The sequence below is a fragment of the Amblyraja radiata genome, chromosome 35 (assembly GCF_010909765.2).
Source record: "Amblyraja radiata isolate CabotCenter1 chromosome 35, sAmbRad1.1.pri, whole genome shotgun sequence".
Taxonomy (NCBI): domain Eukaryota; kingdom Metazoa; phylum Chordata; class Chondrichthyes; order Rajiformes; family Rajidae; genus Amblyraja; species Amblyraja radiata.
The window spans coordinates 9916040-9940990 of NC_045990.1; the positions used below are offsets into that span (position 1 = coordinate 9916040).

At 46.1% G+C, this 24951-nt stretch overlaps 2 protein-coding genes across 3 annotated transcripts in view; both read right to left on the minus strand.

Annotated features, from left to right (window-relative positions):
* Nucleotides 1-19675, minus strand: part of LOC116966131 (hepatic lectin-like) — a 227156-nt gene extending 207481 nt beyond the window's left edge. Inside the window, exons 1-7 of one of the 2 annotated variants that reach the window (XM_033012320.1) lie at nt 19567-19675; nt 18550-18669; nt 10477-10548; nt 7218-7289; nt 6236-6387; nt 4070-4179; nt 1511-2518 (exon numbers count right to left, since the gene is read on the minus strand). In XM_033012320.1, the coding sequence (XP_032868211.1) occupies nt 2383-2518; nt 4070-4179; nt 6236-6387; nt 7218-7289; nt 10477-10548; nt 18550-18669; nt 19567-19654 (750 nt within the window). In that variant the 5' untranslated portion in view covers nt 19655-19675 and the 3' untranslated portion in view covers nt 1511-2382. Of the gene's footprint in view, nt 1-1510; nt 2519-4069; nt 4180-6235; nt 6388-7217; nt 7290-10476; nt 10549-18549; nt 18670-19566 lie in introns of those variants that run through there. The other variant, XM_033012321.1, reaches the window with a different exon arrangement.
* Nucleotides 1-24951, minus strand: part of LOC116966134 (hepatic lectin-like) — a 335697-nt gene that overhangs the window by 271348 nt on the left and 39398 nt on the right. The gene's annotated exons all lie outside the window — the stretch shown is intronic.

A 24951-nucleotide genomic window follows, 5' to 3' on the forward strand; every position in this document is an offset into this window, starting at 1 on the left:
TCAGGCGAAGGGGAAAATATTTAATAGGAATCCGAGGGATAAATTTTTCACACAAAGGGTGGTGGGGGTATGGAACAATCTGCCGGAGGAGGTACTTGAGGCTGGGACTATCCAACGTTGAAGAAACAGTTAGACAGGTACATGGATAGGACAGGTTTGGAGGGATATGGACCAAACGCAGGCAGATGGGGCTAGTGTAGCTGGGACATGTTGGTCGGTGTGGGCAAGTTGGGCCGAAGTGAATCTTTCCACGCAGTGCAACCCTATGACTCTGGACGAACTCAGGCTCTATCTGTGGTGTGACCCAACGCGAAAGGTCGTCCGTCCATCCCTTCCTCAGATGCTGCCCGGCCGCTGAAACCCGCCAACACTTTATGTTTTGCCCCTTTCATTGTTAATCATCGCGCTGAAGTTTTTCGATGAATGACAGTTCAATATCAGTAAATTGCTCAATGATGTGATGTTTACTAATGTTCACCGGACTTCTCTTCACCATTGTCTGCACTTCCGTGAGCAGAAAAAAACAAATATAGATATTTTGAGTGGGCCTCGTGATGTTCCATCTTCTTAGCTGGAAACGCTTCTTGTTTCTGAAAACCGTGAGTGAAGCAATTCTGAAACATGAACTTCCGTCTTCTGAATACCCGCTACTTTTTGACAAACTCGGCTGTGAATATGGATTTTGAGGAACTCGGGGATATTTTTAAACCTTGCTTTCTCGATGTGGATGTGGAAGCATTTGCACCAAGGCGAGACAAAAGTAAACTTGTTTTGCACTCTCCATGCTTTTAGTTTCTCTCCTAGAAATGGTTATACCAAAAGCCCTCCATCTTTCCTAGCCGATCTCTCCTGCTCAAAGCCGAGTTTCAACAATGTCATTGTTCAACAATGGTTTTTGCGTCCACGTTGCATCCAGCGCGCATTGAGCAAGCATTCAGTTTCCGCTTTGAGTGTTATCCTATTACTGGGGGTATGATCCTAAATTGCTTTAAAGAACGGACTGTAACTTTGAGACATAAAATACAGGCAGATGTTTAATTTAATCCTGATATCGTGTACATTCTGGGAAAGGGGACCAAGCCTCAATTGAGCAGGCAGGAACATCCGCCGCTCTCCACACACCCAGACTTTCACCCTCTCTCCTTTTATACATCCCTCCATGATCTCAGGAAGAGCCACTAACCCCGCTGGGCATGAAACTCAGAATATGTTAGTTACAGGAAGCGTCTCTCTTGACCTCTGCGACTACTGACCAGAAGAACATTGAGCCAAACAAACGCAGTCAAACAAAGTTCCTTTATTGAGCATTAGGATTAACAGAGACACGCTGGCAGAGAATGGCGCTGATCAGCGGTTTATACAATCTATAGACTCCTCAGATGAGAGGACCGTTCATTTCACGGCCCCCAATGCCCCGTTGTCTCCTGAACATCTGGGCCAGTGGGGGTCGGGAGGGAATGACTACTGCGACTGCAGGGGTAAGGACCAAGATGTTGTGCGGGTGGGGGAAGAATTTGGAGATCCAATGAGAGGTGTGGCTTCTGTTAGAGATTTTGTGAGCGCATTGTTTTCAACTTGCTACCGTGTCGGTGACAGAAAATGAAGCATGTTCACTCATAGAAGCCCAGTTAAAGTTGCTGCACGCCGAATAACATATTTAATTGAGCTTTGCACAGACAAGCGGCGGGATGAAGGAAGTGACCATCTTAAATGCGAGTGTAACGCTGACAACGGGTCCATTAGGTAATTCAGTAATAATTCAGCGGGCCATGCAGCATCTCTGAAGGACATGGATTGGCGACGTTTCAGATCGTGACTCTTATTCCGACATTTCTGCATTCCCTATTCCGACATGACTGTCCTCGTGATTCCATTTTACTGATTGTACGCCTTGGTTGTCACCTTCCCCTCAGCTAACAATGATATATTCTACATACTCCTTGACCATCAACCCCTTTGATCTCTCGTTCACACCTTGCTCTTCCTTATCTCAGTGTCTCCCTCTCCCCTGACTCTCAGTCTGAAATAGGGTCTCGACCCGAAACGTCATCTATTCCTTCTATCCAGAGATGCTGCCTGTCCCGCTGAGTTACTCCAGCATTCTGTGTCTATCTTCGGTGTAAACCGGCATCTGCAGTTCCTTCCTACCTATTTCTGCATGCGGGATTTTCAATGCCGTGTTATGGTAATTAAGCAAAACGGAATCTCAGCAGTGGACTTTAAAGTGGGTGCAGCGGGGAAAGGAAGGGAGGGAGAGCCCGGCCGACGCAGTCAAGTGGCCAAGCTCAGCTAATGGTCGCACACCTGATACACATGTGCGGGGGGACATTTACAGCCGGACGCACTGTCTGCTTTGTCCCCTCTATAACACCAATGGAAAGATCACTGCGCTGGTTTTTCACAGATGACGGGGTGCTTGGAATTACATGGCCAATCGTGCCACGATCCATCTTTAGAGACCACTGCGCAGTCTTCGTCGAATTCCTTGTGACCACTGGGTTCACCATCCGCCCAAAACCTGAGGGAGGAAGAAGATAAATGAATGGGCCGTTGGATTATTGAGGAATGGACCAGTTCTGTAGCAATATTTGCCGTGGGTTGTACAGACGGCTGGGTTGAGCAATGTCACCTTCTTCAGTACCGGAAACGTGGAGACTCTTTGAGTGTTTCTGCAGGGACCACCATTCCTTTAAGAAGCGGCTGCCATCTCGATCCAAGACACTGGCGTGTCTCCTTTTACCTCTCGATCCCGACATTCGACTAATTGGTGTTCTTTGAGTCGAAACGGGCACTTCGGCCGAACTTACCCTCACCGACCAACATGTCCCAGCTACACTACTCCAACCCTGTCCTTTCCATGTACCTGTCTAACAGTTTTTTTTAATATTAGAAAGTCCCTATCTCAACTACCTCGGCTGGCAGATTGTTACATAGAAACATAGAAAATAGGTGCAGGAGAAGGCCATTCGGCCCTTCGAGCCAGCACCGCCATTCATTGTGATCATGGCTGATCGTCACCAATCAATAACCCGTGCCTGCCTTCTCCCCATATCCTTTGCCTCCACTAGCCACTACAGCTCAATCTAACTCTATCTTAAATCCTTCCAATGACGACCTCCACTGCGCTCTGTGGCAGGGAATTTCATAAATTCACAACTCTCTGGGTAAAAAAAGTTTTTTCTCACCTCAGTCTTAAATGACCTCCCTTCTATTCGAAGACTGTGGCTCCTGGTTCTGGACTCGCCCAACATTTGGAACATGTTTCCTGCATCTAGCTTGTCCATGAGAAGGCAGGAGAATGGGGTTAGGAGGGAGCGATAGATCGGCCATGATTGAATGGTGGTGTATACTTGATGAGCGGAATAGCCTAATTCTGCTCCCATCACCTCTGACATATAACCTTATAACACGATCTCCCAACTTCAAAACACAATACTCTGACTGATGGAGGTCAATGTGCCAAAAGCCCTTTCGACCTTAACATACATTAACACTATGTACACACACGAGGGACAATTTACAATTTTACCAAGCCAATTAGCCTACTTAACACTGTACGGGAATGTGGGAGTAAACCGGAGAACCCGGGAACACCCACGCAGGTCACGGGGAGAACGTTCAAATTCCCTACAGACAGCACCCGTAGTTAGGATCGAAACTGGATATCTGTCGTTGTATCTCAAACGCTGAGCCTCCGTGCCGCCCTTAATGTTTTGTGCAGTATTTCTCGTGTTGCCCTCCCGCTAACCTTACATTTCCACTCTGTTCCTAAAGTCCAAACTTTGGAACTTTTGGTACTCTTCTTCTTCTGTCAGAAGTAGGATCTCGACCCGAAACGTCACCTATCCATGATCTCCAGAGATACAGTCCGGCCTGCTGAGTTACTCCAACACTTCATGTAATTTTTCTCTCCGGAACCAAAAGATGGAATTTCTTGGAAACTGAGGGTCAGCGGCGCAGGGCAACCTTGTAAATAATGCACATTATTCTGAAATAAAAATAAGATACAAGCAGACCTGAAGGACCACGAGTGCAAGTACCTCACCGTGGGATTCAAAGCGCCACTCACTTGACATTTGTGTCGTAATCCGTGCCGTCTACCCAGCGCCAGGTTCCTTCGACAGCAGAGTCATGGAGTCCTATCCAAGTGTCCACATTTGTGTTACTCCGGATATAACCCTGCCCGATAAATAACAGTAGCCCACGTGAACAGATGTCATCGCGTTAGTGACACGGACAAAGGTTTATTTGCGCCAGCAATGTGACACCCACCTGTATTCCACCGGTACATTGGCAGATTTGGATGTCCGGTTATATGAAATTACATGGAATGACCATAGACTGTTCCCAGTGTCTAATCCATCAGAAATGCTCCATGATGAAGGTCTAAATCACAGACTGACCAGTTCCCTCCCACTTCCACTCCTCCACTCCTAACCCTTCACGTAACTGCTTTATTCTCCAAAGTTCTCTCTTATTCCACGATCCTTGTCGGAGGTGAGGAGCAATGAAGGAATAAGTAAGGTGGGGGTTTTCTGCCGTCTTCGTATCGGTGATGGGGCCTGTTGTTGATCACCTGCCGTTTTCCCAACCCCTGTTGGCTCTTCGCCCGTAGATTAAAACCCCCCCTTTCCCCCACATTTATTCAACTGCTGACGTTGTTGACAGAAAGTAATGCTGGGAGATATTGACTTTTCGCATCTTCCTACTCACTGTGGCAAGTTAAATTGATTCAACATTTACTCCCCATTTTGAGGATATTTGAATATTACATACAAAGAGATTTCGTGCCTCAGACGGCGTAAAAGTTAATCTGTGTAGGAAGGAAATGCACCGGCTGAAGAATTCATCTGTCTGAAGAATGGTCTCGTCCCGAAACATCACCCATTCCTTCTTTCAGAGATGCCGCCTGTCCCGCTGAGTTACACCAGCATATTGTGTCTATCTAAGGAAATGCAGATGCTGGTTTACACCGAAGATAGACACAAAATGCTGGAGTCACCCAGCGGGACAGGCAGCATCTCTGGACAGTCGGAATGGGTGACGTTTCGGGTCGAGACCATTCTTCAGACTGAGAGTCAGGGGAGAGGGAGACGCAGAGATAAGGGAGAGTGAGGTGTAAAAAATGAGACATCAAAAGAGATGCAGAACAACGAAAATGTCGGAGATCATTGTCAGCTGGGAGAAGGCGACAACGAAGTAAATGGAATAAAATGTAATCGGGGAGAGTCAGACTGGTCGGAGAACGAGGAACGGGCAACGGAGGCAAGTTCTCTTGATGCTTTCATGAGAGAGCTAGATAGGGCTCTTAAAAATAGCCCTATCAAGGGATATGTGGAGAAGGCAGGAACTGGGTTACTGATTGGGGATGATCAGGCATGATCACATTGAATGGCGGTGCTGGCTCGAAGGGCCAAATGGCCTGCTCCTGCACCTATTGTCCATTGTCTATTGTCTATTGCCCGTCTCCATTCTCCAATACCCCCACCTGTCCAGTTACCTCCTCCACGTCCGCTCTCCACAACCCCTCGTTCCCCGACTGCAAATTTCTTCTCGTTATTTTTCGGACAGAATGAACTGATATGACTCAGTGAGACAGAAATGCTAGAGTCGAAGTGTCATAGGAGCATACAGCACGGAAAGGGGCACTTGGGTCAAATGTGTCCATGCCGACCGAGACGCCCATCTAGGCTGGGCTGATTTCCCCAGTATTGACACATCTATCTATATACTTTTAAAACTCTGTGCGTGTGTGTTTGTTTGTTTGTGGGTGTGTGTCAGATTAGATTTTCAGATTAGATTTTCGGCCTTTGATTCGTTGGTCCGCCAAAACCACACGCAAAAACTTTGAGATTTTTTCCATTTTGCTAGCCATTTCACTGTTACATTCGCAAATCCACTCCTCATTAAATTTCGTCGTTTATATGTACACATTTTAAATAAAATCCCCCCCCCCCCGCCCGGCGCTGTCACGCTGGCTCAAGCGAAAGATCGGCTGTTCCCCCGCTGCTTTTCGCCGTCCTCTGTGCAGACGCATTGACGTCGTACGCAGCGTCTTGACGGCGTACGCCTAGCGCGTGGAGTTGCGCGATGACATCAGGCCCCCCCCCCCCTCCCCCCCGCCCCCCCCCCTTGCGTTGCGGGAACAGACCCAACGGGTCTGCACTGGGTCGAGTATTCCTTTAAACCTTCCCTATCCAGATGTAGGCGAACGTAATCATCAAATGGTTCTTACCTGTTCCTCGTTACTGTTAATGACCGCGAATTCAGAGTTCATCGCGACACAGTATTTTTGAGCTTCATCCCATGTCCAGTCATTTGATGAGAAGTAATAAAGTCGTTGATTGAAGAATCTCCATTTGTCGAAAGAGTGGAAAATGGACGCGCCTGTGAAGACATTTAAACTCAAATGAGAAACACTGGGCCACGACACACACGTCTCACAATTCTCACTGCTCACTCAGATTTTGCACATGGATTATGTTTATATATTGTTTCATACTGCCGATTAAGTCCCCACACGCCAGTGACGACTGAACAGCATCGGGGTCCACACGCAGAAAAAAACATTCTAAACATATTTTTCCTTGAAATACATCACTGGCCACACACCGTCCGATCTCTGTATCCTTTAACCTAAACCACCCTTCGGTTCCCCCTGCGGACACACGATGGTGGACGCAGCCCAGACCTCCCTTCCATTGACTCCATCTACACTTCTCGTTGGTTCGGCAAGGCCAGCAGCATAATCAAGGACCAGTCTCACCCCGGTTACTCCCTCTTCTCCCCTCACCATCTGGCAAGAGGTACAGGAGTGTGAAAACACGCACCTCTAGCTTTAGGGAGTGTTTCTTCTCAGCTATAAGCAGGTAAGTGAACCATCCTAACAACAACTAGAGAGCGGCCCTGACCTACTGCCCACCTCATTGGAGACCCTCGGACATTTTTTAATCGGACTTTACTAGATTTTATCTTGAGCTAAACGTTATTCCCTGTATCATATATATGTACACTGTGGATGGCTCGATTCTATCATGTGTTGTCTTTACGCTGACTGGTTAGAACGCAACAAAAGCTATTTCACTGCACCTTGCTATACGTGACAATAAACTAAACTAAACTAAACTAAACTAAGCGAATCTAACCTAAACGAAGCCATTCATATTGCGAATGATTAATGGTAGACGAGCTGTCCCTCTAGTGATCGCCATACTTACTCGCCCTCAGCCGTGAAATCTCAGCTTGAAGTTCGGAGAGTGAGCTGGCTGCAGACACAATGGTTCCTGTAACTGGAGAGAGACAACAGTTTAGATCATGCCGATCCCTTTTCTCAATAAAACTCCTCCTCCGCCGAAAATCCTGCCATTAAATATCACATATTAAGTTTGCAGGGAATTATTAATATGTAGTTAGTGAATAATAAGCTCCCCGGTCATATGGATAGAAAAAATACAAACACTGTTTTTTTAAACTAAACTAAACTAAACTAAACTAAACTAAACTAAACTAAACTAAACTAAACTAAACTAAACTAAACTAAACTAAACTAAACTAAACGAAACTAAACTAAACTAACTAAACTTAAGTCAAGTCAAGTTTATTCAAGTTTACACGAGATGTGCAGTGAAATGAAAAGTGGCAATGCTCGCGGATTGTGTAAAAAAACCCTACAAACAAACTACAAACAGAATGGAACATAATCACACATTCGCTAACTAAACTAAACTAACGGCGGCAGATATGAAACATTCAGGTAAAGAAACGTATTAAGTCACATGACTGCAATTTCTTTTTGTGCCGCGAAATGTTCGTGTTTGTAATATTGGGTAGCAGTGGATTCAGGTTGAATGGTGCATTCAAGCAGGACCTGGGTAAGTCGGAAAAGGGAACAGGAGACTGCGCTGACAGAGGAGGGCATATCTTGGACGAGGTGGATTGACATTAAATTGATCTGATCTGCGCTCAGCGAGCAGTGTGGTTCATTCCAAGCGTTTCTTCATGATATTCTGCCTGATCATTCCTGATACTTATTAACCAGTTGCCTGGGACTGTGGGCGTTGTCTCCAAGCATCCCTCAGATTGGTCTCCTAATCTGAGGAAATACATTCTTCCGTACAGAGAAGGTTCACCAGACTGATTTCTGGGATGGCAGGACTTTCATATGAAGAAAGACTGGATAGACTCGGCTTGTACACGCTAGAATTCCGAAGATTGAGGGGGGATCTTATAGAATCTTACAAAATTCTTAAGGGGTTGGACAGGCCAAATGCAGGAAGATTATTCCCGATGTTGGGGAAGTCCAGAACTAGGGGTCACGGTTTAAGGATAAGAGGGAAGTATTTTAGGACCGAGATGAGAAAATCATTTTTTACACAGAGTGGTGAATCTGTGGAATTCTCTGCCACAGAAGGTAGTTGAGGCCAGTTCATTGGTTATATTTAATAGGGAGTTAGATGTGGCCCTTGTGGCTAAAGGGATCAGGGGGTATGGAGAGAAGGCAGGGATGGGATACTGAGTTGGATGATCAGCCGTGATCATATCGAATGGCGCTGCAGGCTCGAAGGGCCGAATGGCCTACTCCTGCACCTATTTTCTATGTTTCTATGTTTCTATCCCCATAACGATTTCATAACGGGTTGAAACGGACCATCAAACTCAAGGAGATCTATGCCACTGCAATTCCCGCACCTGTTCTCCACAAAATAATGCTCTCCACCCCCTCACCTACTGCCCACCTCTCCCGGGATGGCTGGCACCTTAGGGAAATCGTTCCACTCTTTTGAAAGTCAGGGGAAGTGAGGGGAGAAATTGAATGCTCACCCCAAATTAAGTGCCCAGAGCCCGGGGAGCTGGGCGGGATCAACAATGTCCTGCTCTCCTCGTCTAAAAAGCGAGAGAACATGGGCTGCAAGGCGAGTTAAATACTTGGCTGCAAAGTTGGGTTGAAAGTGTGATATTGCGGGTGATGATAGAGGGTTGATATTTGGACGAAGCTTCTAATAGGATGAATACAACCCAGATCCATATTGGGTGCACTGCTGTTTTTGGATATTTATTTTTATTATGTAGAAAAACAACGTGGAAGCAGGCCCTTCTACCCACCGAGTTAAAGCCGGCCATTGATCACCCATTCACACTAGTTCTATGGTATCCCACTTCCTCATCCACTCCCTGCACTAGCAGCAGTGTGCAGAGGCAAACTAACCTCTATTCCCGCATTTCTTTGGGATGTGGGAGGAAATTTGAGCACCCAACGAAACCCATGCGGTCACAGGGACAAGCTGCAAACTCCCTATAGACAGCGTCCAAGGACAGGGTCCAACCCGGGGCTGTGCAACTGCGAGGCCGCAGCTGTTTCAGCTGGTCACTGTGTCGCCGCACATTTACATAGTACCTAGCACGATTGGTAGCTTTGCTAATGACACTGTGTAATTGATGGTATAGTGAACAGTGCAGTGAGCAAAGTTATCTATGATTACAACAGGATGTGGGCCCACTGCACCAATGGGCCGAGGGAAGAGCGATGGAGATTATTTCACAAAGCTCTGCGGTGCTGTGGTTTCGTAGAGCTAAACAGGACATGGCCAACACAGTAAACATTAGCGCCCTGGGGAGTTTTTAAAACGGGGTCCTCAGGTGCATGTACGTAATTTCACTCCATTGGACAGGGATGTTGAACAAGGCGTTTGGTGTTTCTTGCCTTGAGTGGTTAGGGTATTGGGTTCAGGAGTTATGGCGTAATGTTACAACCACACAAAACGTTGGTAAAGCCACATTCGGATAGTTCGGACAATGTGTACAGTCTGGTCATCCCGGCTTAGGGAGAATGTCATAAAACTGTAAATGAATCGTAAATATTTGCGAAGATGTTACCAGATATGAATGGTTCGACCTATCCGGAGAAGTTGGATAGGCTGGATTTTCTTTGGTCTGCAGTGTAGGATTGCAACCTTGTCGTGGTCGGGGAGCTTGTGTGTCTCAGTGACCCCTAGAGCTACGCCAGTGGGAGATTCGTCTCCTCTTAGGGTCTCCCATGCTGGACAGGTCGAAGGGTAGAGGCGAGACGAAGAGCGATCCACTGGTCCTCCATGTTGGAGGTTGAGCACAGGGCTAAAAAACCTGTCTCGTAAAACAAATATGTTACTGACACAGCTACTGAAGGAATCAACACTGCTGAGTGGAGGACCTTCGTTGCTGCCCTGCATGCCAGGAGGCATAATAGGCAGTAGTAGTGTAGGAGTCTGGGAAATGACTGTAGGGGCCTATATATTCATAAAGAGCTTGGATAAAGTGGACGAGTTTAAGGCCAGAGGAAACGTTTTAAAACGAGGATGTAATTGAGGCCGGGACTTTCCCGACGTTTAAGAAACAGTTTGACAGGTACGTGGATAGGACAGGATTTGGAGGGAAATGAGGCAAATGCAGGTAGGTGGGACTGGTGCAGCTGGATCCATTAGGTTGCATCATCACACTCACCATTGCTCTTCCATTGGTAAATTTCCATCTGAAAATCAGCATCTGACCTCTTAATTTCCCTCGTCTGTGTCACTAGAATGGAAACATCGATTTGGTCAAGAGATCATGTGCAGGAGTAGAATTAGATCATTCGGCCCATCAAGTCTACTCCGCCATTCAATAATGGTTGATCTATATCTCCCTCCTCACCCCCATTCTCCTGCCCCCCCCCCCCCCCACCAACCATAATATCTGACACCTGTACTAAACAAGAATCTATCTCCGCCTTACCAATATCCACCGGCTTGGCCTACACAGCCTCCTATCGCAATGAATTCCACAGATTCACCACCCTCTGACTAAAGAAACTTCTCATCTCCTTCCTGAATGGGCGGCCTTTAATTCTGATGCTATGAGCTCTGGTCCTAGACTCTCCCACTAGTGGAAACATCCTCCCCACATCCACTCTATCCAAGCCTTTCACTATTCAGTATGTTTCAATGAGATCTCTCCTCATTCTTCTAAAGGACCAGTGCCGATAAATGCACATCATAGGTTAACCTCCTCATTCCTGGGATCATTCTTGTAAACCTCCTCCTGGACCCTCTCACTGGTGCTCACATGCTGGACAGCATTCTCCTGCACCACATTCCACGGCCCATTATTCTGGGGCAGAGAATGCAGAAAGAGGAAGCTTTAGTTAGGATTTTCTCAACCCCTAGTTTGTCCACCATATCATCCATTATTCATGGTTTATAATATCCCTTTTATCTTGCAGAGAGCACGTGCCACATTTATTGATGATTCAAAAAAATAATATACTCTATAAAAGAATCTTGATGTCGTTTGTAGAAACATCAAGACGATATACACAGTCGAATGGTCAATACAGTTTTAGAGGGGAAGGGTGAGATCAGACGAGGAAGGGAAATTAGAATTTCAGCAACCATGTTGGAAAAAAATACTATGGTTCGGCAGAAATTCGGATCTATTACTGAGAAAGGAATGTCTGAATAATTGGAGAAACGTGGACTGATTCGCGCATAGACATTCTCTGGTCAGCTGTTGTCAAAGTCCGCAAGGGCTTGATATTCGTTGTCGTCGAAGTTTATGTCCCATTCTCTGAAGCTTTGAATATAGGTTCTAAACTCTGGAGATCGCCCAAGCACATTAGAACAGTCTGTGGCTCTGTGTATCGGCGCTCTACGTCAGAGGAGGGGGAATTTCCCAGTGGCTATTGCATCAGCTTCTTGGGTCAACCCAGAGAGAGGACCTGCAGAGGACTGCCTTTCGGTGAGGTCAGGTACTTTTCGGCACCGCTGTTTTTGATTGCCCCCCGTTTAATATAAATGTAAGTTTCTGTTTTCCCCTCTAAATTGTGTCAGGAATTTTCCTATACCCAAAATAAAAATAACCAGCCGGTAATTAATCTTAATTCATCTAAACTTTCATCTTAATTCATCTAAATATATAGATGAATTGAAGGAAAGAAGCAACTAGTGGCGCAACTTGCAGGAACCTCCAATTACATGAAGGCTGAAGAAGAGCCCCGACCCGACATGTTGCCCAGTTATTCCTTCCACAAATGCTGCCTGACGTGCTGAGTTACTCCAGCACTTTGTGTTTTGCCCAACGGCATGAAGTTGCCTGGGGACGATGCAAGTGGCAATGTTTGATGGACAGATAGGATTTGGGGATCAGAGGTAGTGCAGATGCAGATGCTGGCTCCACATCCAATTACGCTGTCTCTGTTGAATGAGGGGATACCCCGAGGAGGCGGAGGGAAGGTGCGCGCGTTACACGCGTTCAGCAGAATTACTGATTAGATGTAGGTTTAAGTATATTACTATCATCTGTACCGAAATACAGTGGGAAACTGTTGCTTGCTATCCAATCAAACCACATAATACGTGTAAGAAAGAACTGGAGATGCTGGTTTAAATCGAAGGTAGATCCAAAATGCTGGAATAACTCAGCGGGTGAGGTAGCATCTCTGGAGAGAAGGAACGGACGACGTTTCTGGTCGAGACCCTTCTTCAGATAATGCGATACGTGAACTAAACCAAGCCAAACACAATTTCAACAGATAGAGGGAAGAGAAAGCTGCTTCTTGCTAACTGTGTTAACTATCCTAGACTAAACTGGCGATGCCGTTAACCTACACACTGTGCCATACCGCTATGTGATAACATTTTGGGATAATCTCACGTCCCCTTCCTTAATTATTGGCTTGTGCACCCTCCTGCCATTCCTGGGACGTGTTGACCCAGCCGGTTCCTCACACGCGACTAAAGAACATCACTGGTGGCACCAATAAACAGAGACAGAGCTCCGGAATATCTTAAAACCCTTCAGGAATTTTCACTTCTCCAAATTCAGCTGCTCCAACTTCGTGGACAGGCCCTTTAAATACTGGGATTGTCACTTTAACGTGCTTTCTATGGCCACAAGATGCGGAATCCGGAATTGAAAGTATAATGAGCAACCAGTAGTGAAAAAGACCTGTGGCCCAAGCTATGAACAAAGCCAAATTTCAATTGATATTGTGTTACTGTTCACACACACCGTCCACGTTTATCACGGCTAGCGTTCCTCCTCAAGTCTGAATTAAAATTACTCTCAAATGAATGTTGGCGGATTCATGCATTATCCTCAATTAGCTAATGAAACATCATTTTTAAAAAGCTACACATACGCATACAGGAAATACGATGTGAGTCTAAGAAAAAAAAAATAGAAGTCACAGATTCAGCAACAGGGTGCACAGATATAGATACATAGATACATAGAAAATAGGTGCAGGAGTAGGCCATTCGGCCCTTCGAGCCTGCACCGCCATTCAATATGATCATGGCTGATCATCCAACTCAGTATGCCGTACCTGCCTTCTCTCCATACCCCCTGATCCCTTTAGCCACAAGGGCCACATCTAACTCCCTCTTAAATATAGCCAATTAACTGGCCTCAACTACCCTCTGTGGCAGAGAGTTCCAGAGATTCACCACTCTCTGTGTGAAAAAGTTTCTTCTCATCTCGGTCCTAAACGATTTCCCCCTTATCCTTAAGCTGTGACCCCTTGTCCTGGACTTCCCCAACATCGGGAACAATCTTCCTGCATCTAGCCTGTCTAACCCCATAAGAATGTTGTACGTTTCTATAAGATCCCCTCTCAATCTCCTAAATTCTAGCGAGTATGTCAAGTCTATCCAGTCTTTCTTCATATGAAAGACCTGCCATCCCAGGAATCAGTCTGGTGAACCTTCTCTGCACTCCCTCTATGGCTATAATGTCCTTCCTCAGATTTGGAGACCAAAACTGTACGCAATACTCCAGGTGTGGTCTCACCAAGACCCTGTACAACTGCAGTAGAACCTCCCTGCTCCTATACTCAAATCCTTTTGCTATGAAAGCTAACATACCATTCGCTTTCTTCACTGCCTGCTGCACCTGCATGCCTACTTTCAATGACTGGTGCACCATGACACCCAGGTCTCGCTGCATCTCCCCTTTTACTAATCGGCCACCATTTAGATAATAGTCTGCTTTCCTGTTTTTGCCACCAAAGTGGATAACCTCACATTTATCCACATTATACTGCATCTGCCAAACATTTGCCCACTCACCCAGCCTATCCAAGTCACCTTGCAGTCTCCTAGCATCCTCCTCACAGCTAACACTGCCCCCCAGCTTAGTGTCATCCGCAAACTTGGAGATGTTGCCTTCAATTCCCTCATCCAGATCATTAATATAAATTGTAAATAGCTGGGGTCCCAGCACTGAGCCTTGCGGTACCCCACTAGTCACTGCCTGCCATTGTGAAAAGGACCCGTTTACTCCTACTCTTTGCTTCCTGTTTGCCAGCCAGTTCTCTATCCACATCAATACTGAACCCCCAATACCGTGTGCTTTAAGTTTGTATACTAATCTCTTATGTGGGACCTTGTCGAAAGCCTTCTGAAAGTCCAGATACAACACATCCACTGGTTCTCCTCTAGCCACTCTACTAGTTACATCCTCGAAAAATTCTATAAGATTCGTCAGACATGATTTACCTTTCGTAAATCCATGCTGACTTTGTCCAATGATTTCACCACTTTCCAAATGTGCTGCTATCCCATTTTTAATAACTGACTCTAGCAGTTTCCCCACTACCGATGTTAGACTAACTGGTCTGTAATTCCCCGTTTTCTCTCTCCCTCCCTTCTTAAAAAGTGGGGTTTCGTTTGCTACCCTCCAATCCTCAGAAACTACTGCAGAATCTAAAGAGTTTTGAAAAATTATCACTAATGCATCCACTATTTCTGGAGCTACTTCCTTAAGTACTCTGGGATGCAGCCTATCTGGCCCTGGTGATTTATCGGCCGTTAATCCATTCAATTTACCCAACACTACTTCCCGACTAACCTGGATTTCACTCAGTTCCTCTACCTGCTATTTCCGGCAGATTATTTATGTCTTCCTTAGTGAAGACGGAACCAAAGTAGTTATTCAATTGGTCCGCCATATCCTTGTTTCCCATGATCAACTCACCTGTTTCTGACTGCAAGGGACCTACATTTGTTTTAACTAATCTCTTTCTCTTCACATATCTATAAAAACTTTTGCAGTCAGTTTTTATGTTCCCTGCCAGTTTTCTTTCATAATCTATTTTCCCTTTCCTAATTAAGCCCTTTGTCCTCCTCTGCTGGTCTCTGAATTTCTCCCAGTCCTCTGGTAAGCTGCTTTTTCTGGCTAATTTGTACGCATCATCTTTTGCTTTGATACCATCCCTGATTTCCCTTGTTATCCACGGATGCACTACCTTCCCTGATTTATTATTTTGCCAAACTGGGATGAACAATCTTTGTCGTTCATCCATGCAGTCTTTAAATGCCTTCCATTGCATATCCACCGTCAACCCTTTTAGAACTAATTGCCAGTCAATCTTGGCCAATTCACGTTTCATACCCTCAAAGTTACCTTTCTTTAAGTTCAGAACCGTTGTTTCTGAATTAACAATGTCACTCTCCATCCTAATGAAGAACTCAACCATATTATGGTCACTCTTGCCCAAGGGGGCACGCACAACAAGACTGCTAACTAACCCTTCCTCATTACTCAATACCCAGTCTAGAATAGCCTGCTCTCTCGTTGGTTCCTCTACATGTTGGTTTAGATAACTATCCCGCATACATTCCAAGAAATCCTCTTCCTCAGCACCCCTGCCAATTTGATTCACCCAATCTATATGTAGATTGAAGTCACCCATTATAACAGTTTTGCCTTTGTTGCACGCATTTCTAATTTCCTGTTTGATGCCATCCCCAACTTCACTACTACTGCTAGGTGGCCTGTACACAACACCCACCAGCGTTTTCTGCCCCTTAGTGTTTCGCAGTTCTACCCATACTGATTCCACATCCTCCAAGCTAATGTCCTTCCTTTCCACTGCGTAAATCTCCTCTCTAACCAGCAACGCTACTCCACCACCTTTTCCTTTCTCTCTATCCCTCCTGAATATTGAATATCCCTGGATGTTCAGCTCCCAGCCTTGGTCACCCTGGAGCCATGTCTCCGTGATCCCGGCTATATCATAATCATTAATAGCTATCTGCACGTTCAACTCATCCACCTTATTACGAATGCTCCTTGCATTGAGACACAAAGCCTTCAGGCTTGTTTTTACAACGCTCTTACCCCTTATACAATTATGTTGAAAAGTGGCCCTTTTTGATTTTTGCCCTGGATTTGTCTGCCTGTCACTTTTCCTTTTCACCTTGCTACCTATTGCTTCCGACAGCATTTTACACCCCTCTGTTTCTCTGCTCACCCATTTAAGAACCCCACCACCTCTTATTCTCTGTTTATTATTGTTTTCTTCTTTCCCCCCTACATGTTGGGTCTGAATGCTTTCCTTCTCTACCTCCTGCCTCACACACTGTCTAATAGCTTTCTCTATTTGAGTCCCTCCCCCCAACCATTCTAGTTTAAAGTCTCCCCAGTAGCCTTTGCAGATCTCCCCGCCAGGATATCGTTCCCCCTCAGGTTCAAGTGCAACCCATCCTTTTTGTACAGGTCGCACCTTCCACAAAAGAGGTCCCAATGATCCAGAAATTTGAATCCCTGCCCTCCGCACCAGTCCTTCAGCCACGCAATTATCCTCCACCTTGCTCCATTCCTACTCTCACTATCGCGTGGCACAGGCAGTAATCCCGAGATTGTTACCTTTGCTGTCCTACTCTTTAACTCCCCTCCTAACTCCCTAAATTCTCCTTTCAGGACCTCTTCTCTTTTTTTACCTATGACATTGGTACCTATATGTACCACGACCTCGGGCTCCTCTCCCTCCCCTTTCAGGATATCATCGACACGTTGAGACACATCACAGACCCTGGCACCAGGGAGGCAAACTACCATCCGGGTCTCCCGACTGCGTCCACAGAATCGCCTGTCTGACCCCTAACTATAGAGTCCTCTATTAGTATTGCTCTCCTCTTCTTTTCCTTACCCTTCTGAGCAACAGGACCGGTCTCTGTACCGGAGGCCCGGCCGCTGTCGCTACCCCCAGGTAGGCTGTCCCCCCCAACAGTGCTCAAACAGGAGTACTTATTGTCAAGGTGTAAAGCCACCGGGGTACTCTCTAGTCCCTGCCTGTGCCCCTTGCCTCTCCCAACCGTGATCCACTTGCCTGCCTCCTGTGGTCTTGGAGTGACCACCTCCCTGTAACTCCTATCAATGACTTCCTCGCTCTCCCTGACCAGACGGAGGTCATCGAGCTGCTGCTCCAGGTTCCTAATACGGTCCCTTAGGAGCTCCATCTCGATACACCTGGCACAGATGTGGACGTCTGGAGGGCTATCAGACTCCATGACTTCCCACATCTGACATCCAGAACAGTAAACTGCCCTGGCACTCATACTCCCCTTACCTAGGATACAATACAAAACAAACTGCTACAATACAGTACAATCAGCAGGGATCTGACTCCCAATCAGCTGCTCCCTCTTGTCTGCTTCCACCAATCAGCGGCTTCCTCAAACTCACTTGTTTTTGAAGTGGACTTGGAACGTTGCAGATTTCAGCTCCTCCCTCTGCGACCTCTCCAACGGCTCTCGGGCCTCTGTAGAAGCAAGCCCCGCGCTCCTCTTTAAATCCTACCGCTCGGGTGTAGCTCCTCCCTCTGCGACCTCTCCAGCGGCTCTCGGGCCTCTGTAGAAGCAAGCCCCGCGCTCCTCTTTAAATCCTACCGCTCGGGTGTAGCTCCTCCCTCTGCGACCTCTCCAACGGCTCTCGGGCCTCTGTAGAAGCTAGCCCCGCATTTAATGGCGACGTTATTTCAAAGCATTCCGGAAATTCTATTTCTTTCACCATTTGTCCTCCCTCGCATTCGTTGCTAACTTGTTTTCTTTCTTTCTCAGTCCTAACGACCGATCTCAGACTTGAAACATTAGCTGTTTCTCTGTGCACAGATGCTGCTTGACTAACTGCATGCGTTCAACATCTCCAGTTATATTTTAACATAGAAACATTGAAACATAGAAAATAGGTGCAGGAGTAGGCCAATCGGCCCTTCGAGCCTGCACCGCCATTCAATTTGATCATGGCTGATCATCCAACTCAGTATCCTGTACCTGCCTTCTCTCCATACCCCCTGATCCCTTTAGCCACAAGGGCCATATCTAACTCCCTCTTAAATATAGCCAATGAACTGGCCTCAACTACATTCTGTGGCAGAGAATTCCACAGATTCACCACTCTCTGTGTAAAAAATGTATTTCTCATCTCAGTCCTAAAAGATTTTCTCCTTATCCTTAAACTGTTAAACATTGAAGAGGTTCACGTGCCGTATGAACACCCGTTTAATATTTAAGCACACAGTTGAATATTAGTACAAAAGCGATGGCTGCCAAGTGAAGTCTAGCTCTGTGTGGTTGGTCACGTGACGGGTGCAGCTCACGACAGATCTTTGCACAATTGACTGCGTTGATTGGTTGAACGCCAGTTCACGCGAGAGTTCGAGCTCGACAAACGAAGGTTGGAGACCAAAGTGGCTCGGCCACCAGATGGCGCCACAAGGTTGACATTACGGAACCATGTTTCAATGTATAAACTCACTCAGTATTAGCGCCATAACAAGTGCCAGAGAGGACAGCAGGATGCAGAGGCCCAGAAGAACGTAGATGATCAGCGGTGAGACATTTCTTCGAGCAGGATCTCGTCGTTGGAGTCGAAGTCCTGCAAAGTGAAAGTGGAGGTCATCAGTGAAACCAAAATAACGACTCGTTCAACGGCGCAGTCTCATAAATTCACAAGATCAAGGCGCAGAATTAGGCCATTCGACCCACCATGTCTACTCCGTCATTGCATCATGGGTGTGTAGGAAAGAACTGCAGATGCTGGTTTAAATCGAAGTTAGACCCAAAATGCTGGAGTAACTCAGCGGGTCAGGCAGCATCTCTGGAGAGAATGAATGGGTCACGTTTCGGGTCGAGTCTGAAGAAGGGTCTCGACCCGGAACGTCGCCCATTCCTTCTCTCCAAAGATGCTGCCTGTCCCGCTGAGTTTATGCCCCTGTCCCACTTAGGAAACCTGAACGGAAACCTCTGGATACTTTGAGCCCCGTTAAAGGTTTCCGTGCGGTTCCCGGAGGTTTTTGTCAGTCTCTCTACCTGCTTCCACTACCTGCAACTTCCGGCAAACACCTGCAACCTCCGGGAACCGCACGGAATCCTTGGGTGGGGCGCAAAGTCTCCAGAGGTTTCCGTTCAGGTTTCCTAAGTGGGACAGGGGCATTATAATTTTTGTCTACCTTCCTCGGGTTCAATTTGGCAGCAGCCAGAGGAGCCGATTGTTGTTGTCAACACCGGAATTTTAAGTTTACCAAAGGCAGGCTAGACATAGACATGAACAGGTAGTGGAGGTATTGCAATTTACACACAAGAACCCCAAACATCATTCGATCACGTTAACACAAAGAGGACAAACATCAATTTTTATCTCTCTCCCTTCTCCTCAACATTTCGACTTCCATGTTGTCGACTTCTCTGGTTAATTAAAAAGAAAGTGTAATTAATTCCAGCTCATTCATCGGATCTGGGTAAGCACGATAAACACGAGTTCAGGTGATAGCACCTGGCTTCAGATGTTCCGGCTGATATCCATCTACATTGTCCTCTTCCACCTGAAAAGTGATATTTTCATAGTCGACCATTAACTCCATGTTCTCAGCAGGACGATCTGGTCTTTGAGGAACTGATAAGAATGAGTCAGTGCATCTGTCATTTCTGACCTCACAGTTCCTCGTGCCCTACTTTCAATATTATGTGGGGGAAAAACGAAGTTGCTGATATTACTGAAATCCAACCATTTCTGCTTCGAGATGCTGGATTCCAGTGTCAATGCCCAGACATCGGGGAGCCAGAAGGATCTGTCAGTTATATCTTCCCCAAACGTGTTCTCAGGCTTGGTTTCTTGCTAATATCTGTGCAGGTGTGTGTGCATCCACTATTAGTGGGGTCCCAGGTGAAAAGTGACATTAAAAAGCGGCCCGGTAGCTCGGCCTTTGAAGCCTCACCATCACCTTTATGGGGGTGGAAAATTGCAACCTTCACGTGGTCCGCCCTGTTTCGACTAATGCAGGCAACTCGACGTGCACAAACGGAAGATCAAATAGAACAAGTTGTCCCTCACAATTACGCCTCTGCCACTTCCTCCGGTAGCTCGTTCCATATTCGCACCGGGCTCTTCCTGAAAAGATCGCCCGCTCAGGCCCGTTTTAAATGTTCCCCTCTCACCGTCAATGTATTTCCTCTAGTTTTAACTCACGTACTCCGGTGCAACGATTGTGGCATTTCATCTTAACTATGCCCCTCGTAATTTTATAAACCTCTATAAGGTTAGTTCTTGGGCTCTTGGACTTCGGAGAGATAGATATCCCCACCTAATCCTGCCTTTCCGTATGTGAGACCCACCAGATCTAGTAATATCCTCATATGTCCTTCCGGCGCCCGCTCAAGCTTAATGCCATACGCTCGGTTGCACGACCACTAGGATTGTTCATCCTACTGCAGATATGGCGTTAGTAACGTACTGTACAGCTGTAACAGGGCGCCTCTACAGCTTTCCTCAATATGTTGGTCGATGAGGTCAAGTGGACCCAGTTCCTACATTACCAACCCCGTTTACCCGTGCTTTTAATTTCATGGAACAATGTTTCATGGATAGACCTATTCTCAGTGTATGTGCAGCCTCAGTTCCTCTGCCTCAACAGACCTCTGCACTGCCCAGAAACTAACCCTTCCTGATATAAGCCATAGAGCCACAGTCATTGTTGTACACACAAACATTTTGTCCAATTTAAAACACAAACATATTACTAGATTTAGTTTCTGCGTTTACAGAGAAAGTGCACATCGCATTCCGTTTGGGTAACTGACAACCCAACCGTATCAACATTACATTCTCCACATTTAGGTAACTATCCCTCACCCGCCCCCGCTCCTCTTTCCCGTGACCCCAACCCAATGCCCACTCATGTATTTCACTCTCTCGACCCCTTATTCCCCCGTCCCTTTACACTTATACCCCATTCCACATTGTTTGCATTTCACGGTTCCTCATTTCCTACCTGAAACTCAGTTGCCCCCTTTTCATCTCTACCCTTTGTCCTACACATTGTCATTAAAAATCCTCCGCGCATTCACCTACCTGTCAACTGCAAGGCTTTCTGCCGCACCCGCATCTTTTCCAGCTCCCCCCTCCCACCCCCACGCATCTACAATCAGTCTGAAGAGGAGCCCCGCCCCGAAAAGTCGCTTATCCATCGCCCCCTCCCCCCCCTCCCCACAGATGCTGCCTGGTTCTCTGTCTTACTCCAACAGTTAGTGTTTGCTCAATATTCGAGCACTTGCAATTCTGTGTGTCTTAGGATAAACCCCTTGGAAAATGAAAATTGACATTAGGAACAAATATCTCAATGTACTCTTCCGACATGCCCGACTGCGGAAAAAGACTGCGAGCATCAGAGAGTTAGATATACAACGTTCCTTTTTAATAAGCATCAGGTGGGGTCAAGGAAAGAGCGTTCACGTCGCGGCCCTGTTTTCACCAACCTTTCCGCCACCACGCGCAAGAAGCACAAGAAGCGCAAGACATGCACCATTGTATACAGATGCCGGCGTTCAGCTCTGGCTGATCAACTTCTAATCTTGTTTGTGGACTCGACAAGAAGAAGAAGCATCAGGTTAACCGGGTATAATTTGGAGAAACACAAGCTTCAGTGGATTATATGCTTTCAGATCTGGTGTACAATCCTACCGTTACAGACAAGGTTGGTAAAATGCCCCACCTTTCGTTTTTTAACCATCTTATGAACCTGACTTGCTAATCTGAGGAAGGACATTCTTGCCATAGAGGGAGTACAGAGAAGGTTCACCAGACTGAACCCTGGGATGTCAGGACTTTCATATGAAGAAAGACTGGATAGACCCGGCTTGTACTTAAGATTGAGGAGGGATCTTATAGAAACTTACAAAATTCTTAAGGGGTTGGACAGACTAGATGCAGGAAGATTATTCCCGATGTTGGGGAAGTCCAGAACAAGGGGTCACAGTTTAAGGATCAAGGTGAAATCTTTTAGGACTGAGATGAGAAAAACATTTTTTACAAAGAGAGTGGTGAATCTCTGGAATTCTCTGCCACAGAAGGCAGTTGAGGCCAGTTCATTGCCTATGTTTAAGAGGGAGTTAGATGTGGCCCTTGTGGCTAAAGGGATCAGGGGGTATGGAGAGAAAGCAGGTACAGGATACCGAGTTCGATGATCAGCCATGATTATATTGAATGGCGATGCAGACTCGAAGGGCCGAATGGCCTACTACTGCGCCTATTTTCTATGTTTCTATGTTTCTATGCTACCTTCAAAGATATCAAAGATACGTGGACATATCCCTACGCTACAACAATTCCTTTGTCCTATTGCACATCCCAAATGTACCATGTCATTCTTCCCTGTATTAACATGTACTTGCTGTACTTGATACGTGTCCGCTCAACTGACCAAGCCCTGGACATTTTATTCTGACCTGAAGCATTGCCCGTCATTATGACGCATATGGGGTTTAGGTTAAGCAAAGATTTGTTTTGCGATGAAGTAACAACTGCACCGTGACACCGCTGGAAAAGTTCGCGATGCCACGAAAAAGTGACAGGGTGATTAAATCTGCGTAGCAACTTAACAACAAACAAGCAGGGCCAGCGCATTAGTTCCTCTGCTGAATGTTTACTGTCTACTATGGAGTTCGCTGTGAATAAGAAGAGATGCAGGTGGAAGACCTTCGAGCTGTGAAGATACTGTATACTGAAGAAACAAGTGTGGCTGGCATGAAGCACAGCATTCACAGAGCGAAGGAGGACCCGATGTGTGGGTGGTGTGGTGTGGCGGGGGGGGGGGGGGGGGGGGGGGGGGGGGGGGCATTCAGGTGGAATGATTAGGCCCAGGCAGTGAAGCTGTTCCATCAGTGAATGGTTCAACATTGGAAAGGGAAAGGGTGCGAATAACTTGATGGTCATTTTGCAAAATGCCAACATAGCCCGCATAGCCCAAAATACTCGTACTCCGCGATCATATTGCTGCTACACGCTCAACGTTGATAAACTGGTTCATTGGCCATTGTGCACCAACTGTGACACGACGGGGGATATCACTGCGCTGGTTTCTCGCAAATCCACCCCAAAGTTCCGTTACAGGGTAAATCATTCCAATTTCCATCAATATACATCTCCACACAGTCTTCGTCATTTCATTATTGGGTTCTCCCTTATTCCAAAATCTATAAGATAAAAGGCCATGGAAAATATAATTTGTTAATAGGATTCCTATTTCACTTAGCTTTATTTGTGCATGCATGTTAAAAGATATGGTGCCGCTAGCATGATCAGTATTTATTCTCCCATCTTTACGTGTTTAGTTTAGTTTAGAGATACAGCGCGGAAACAGGCACTTCGGCCCATCGAGTCCGCGCCGACCAGCGATCCCCCATACGCTTGTACTATTTGACACACTAAGCACAATGTACAATTAGCCAATTAACCTTCAAACCTGAACGTTTTTGGAATGTGGGAGGAAACTGCAGCAACCGAGTAGACGGCACCTGCAGTCAGGATCGAACCGGGTCTCTGGCACAATGCCCCTGTCCCACTTAGGAAACCTGAACGGAAACCTCTGGAGACTGTGCGCCCCATCCAAGGTTTCCGTGCGGTTCCCGGAGGTTGCAGGTGGTTGCCGGAGGTTGCAGGTAGTGGAAGCCCGTAGGGAGACTGACAAAAACCTCCGCACGGAAACCTTGGTGGGGCGCAAAGTCTCCAGACGTTTCCGTCCAGGTTTCCTAAGTGGGACAGGGGCAACAACCCCACCGCTACGACACCGCGATTCACCAAGTGCTCTAGTGAATACCATGACGGTTCCTTTGCTAGGAATCCTGCAAACATGTTTGCTTTGGTTCGGGAACAATGACACACTCAGTAATAAATGTCCAAGACAGGATGGAGTGCATGCCTGATGTCAAACCTGTTGTTAATGGTGATCATCGGCTCTTACTACTCTAGACAGAGATAGGGGCTTTGGGAGTTGGTGTTGGGATAACGCTTGGAGCTTGATATGGTGCGTTGTGTGGGTGGAATGGAATAGTATACCCTCTGGAAGGCGACTCCGGACTGTCAAAGCTGCCACAGCCAGACATAAATGCAGTTTTTATCCACGAGTAGTTGCTCTACTCAACAGCCAAAAATCTGTGGCCTCCCTTTGATCTGGTATTTTGTTGGTTCACATGCTTGATCAATGGTGTTTTATAAACATAGAAACATAGACACATAGAAAATAGGTGCAGGAGTAGGCCATTCGGCCCTTCGAGCCTGCACCGCCATTCAATATGATCATGTCTGATCATCCAACTCAGTATCCTGTACCTGCCTTCTCTCCATACCCCCTGATCCCTTTAGCCACAAGGGCCACATCTAACTCCCTTTTAAATATAGCCAATGAACTAGCCTCCACTACCTAATTATTTTATTATGTTATTACTATTAATTTTATTATTATTAATGTTTAGTGTTTTCTGAGACACTCGTAACTGTCACTGTGTGTCATGTTGTTACTTGTGGGCGGAGCACCAAGGCAAATTCCTTGTATGTGAATACTTGGCCAATAAACTTACTTACTTACTTACTTACTTACTTACTTACTTACTTACTTACTTACTTACTTACTTACTTACTTACTTACTTACTTACTTACTTACTTACTTACTTACTTACTTACTTACTTACTTACTTACTTACTTACTTACTTACTTACTTACTTACTTACTTACTTACTTACTTACTTACTTACTTACTTACTTACTTACTTACTTACTTACTTACTTACTTACTTACTTACTTACTTACTTACTTACTTACTTACTTACTTACTTACTTACTTACTTACTTGCTTGCTTGCTTGCTTGCTTGCTTGCTTGCTTG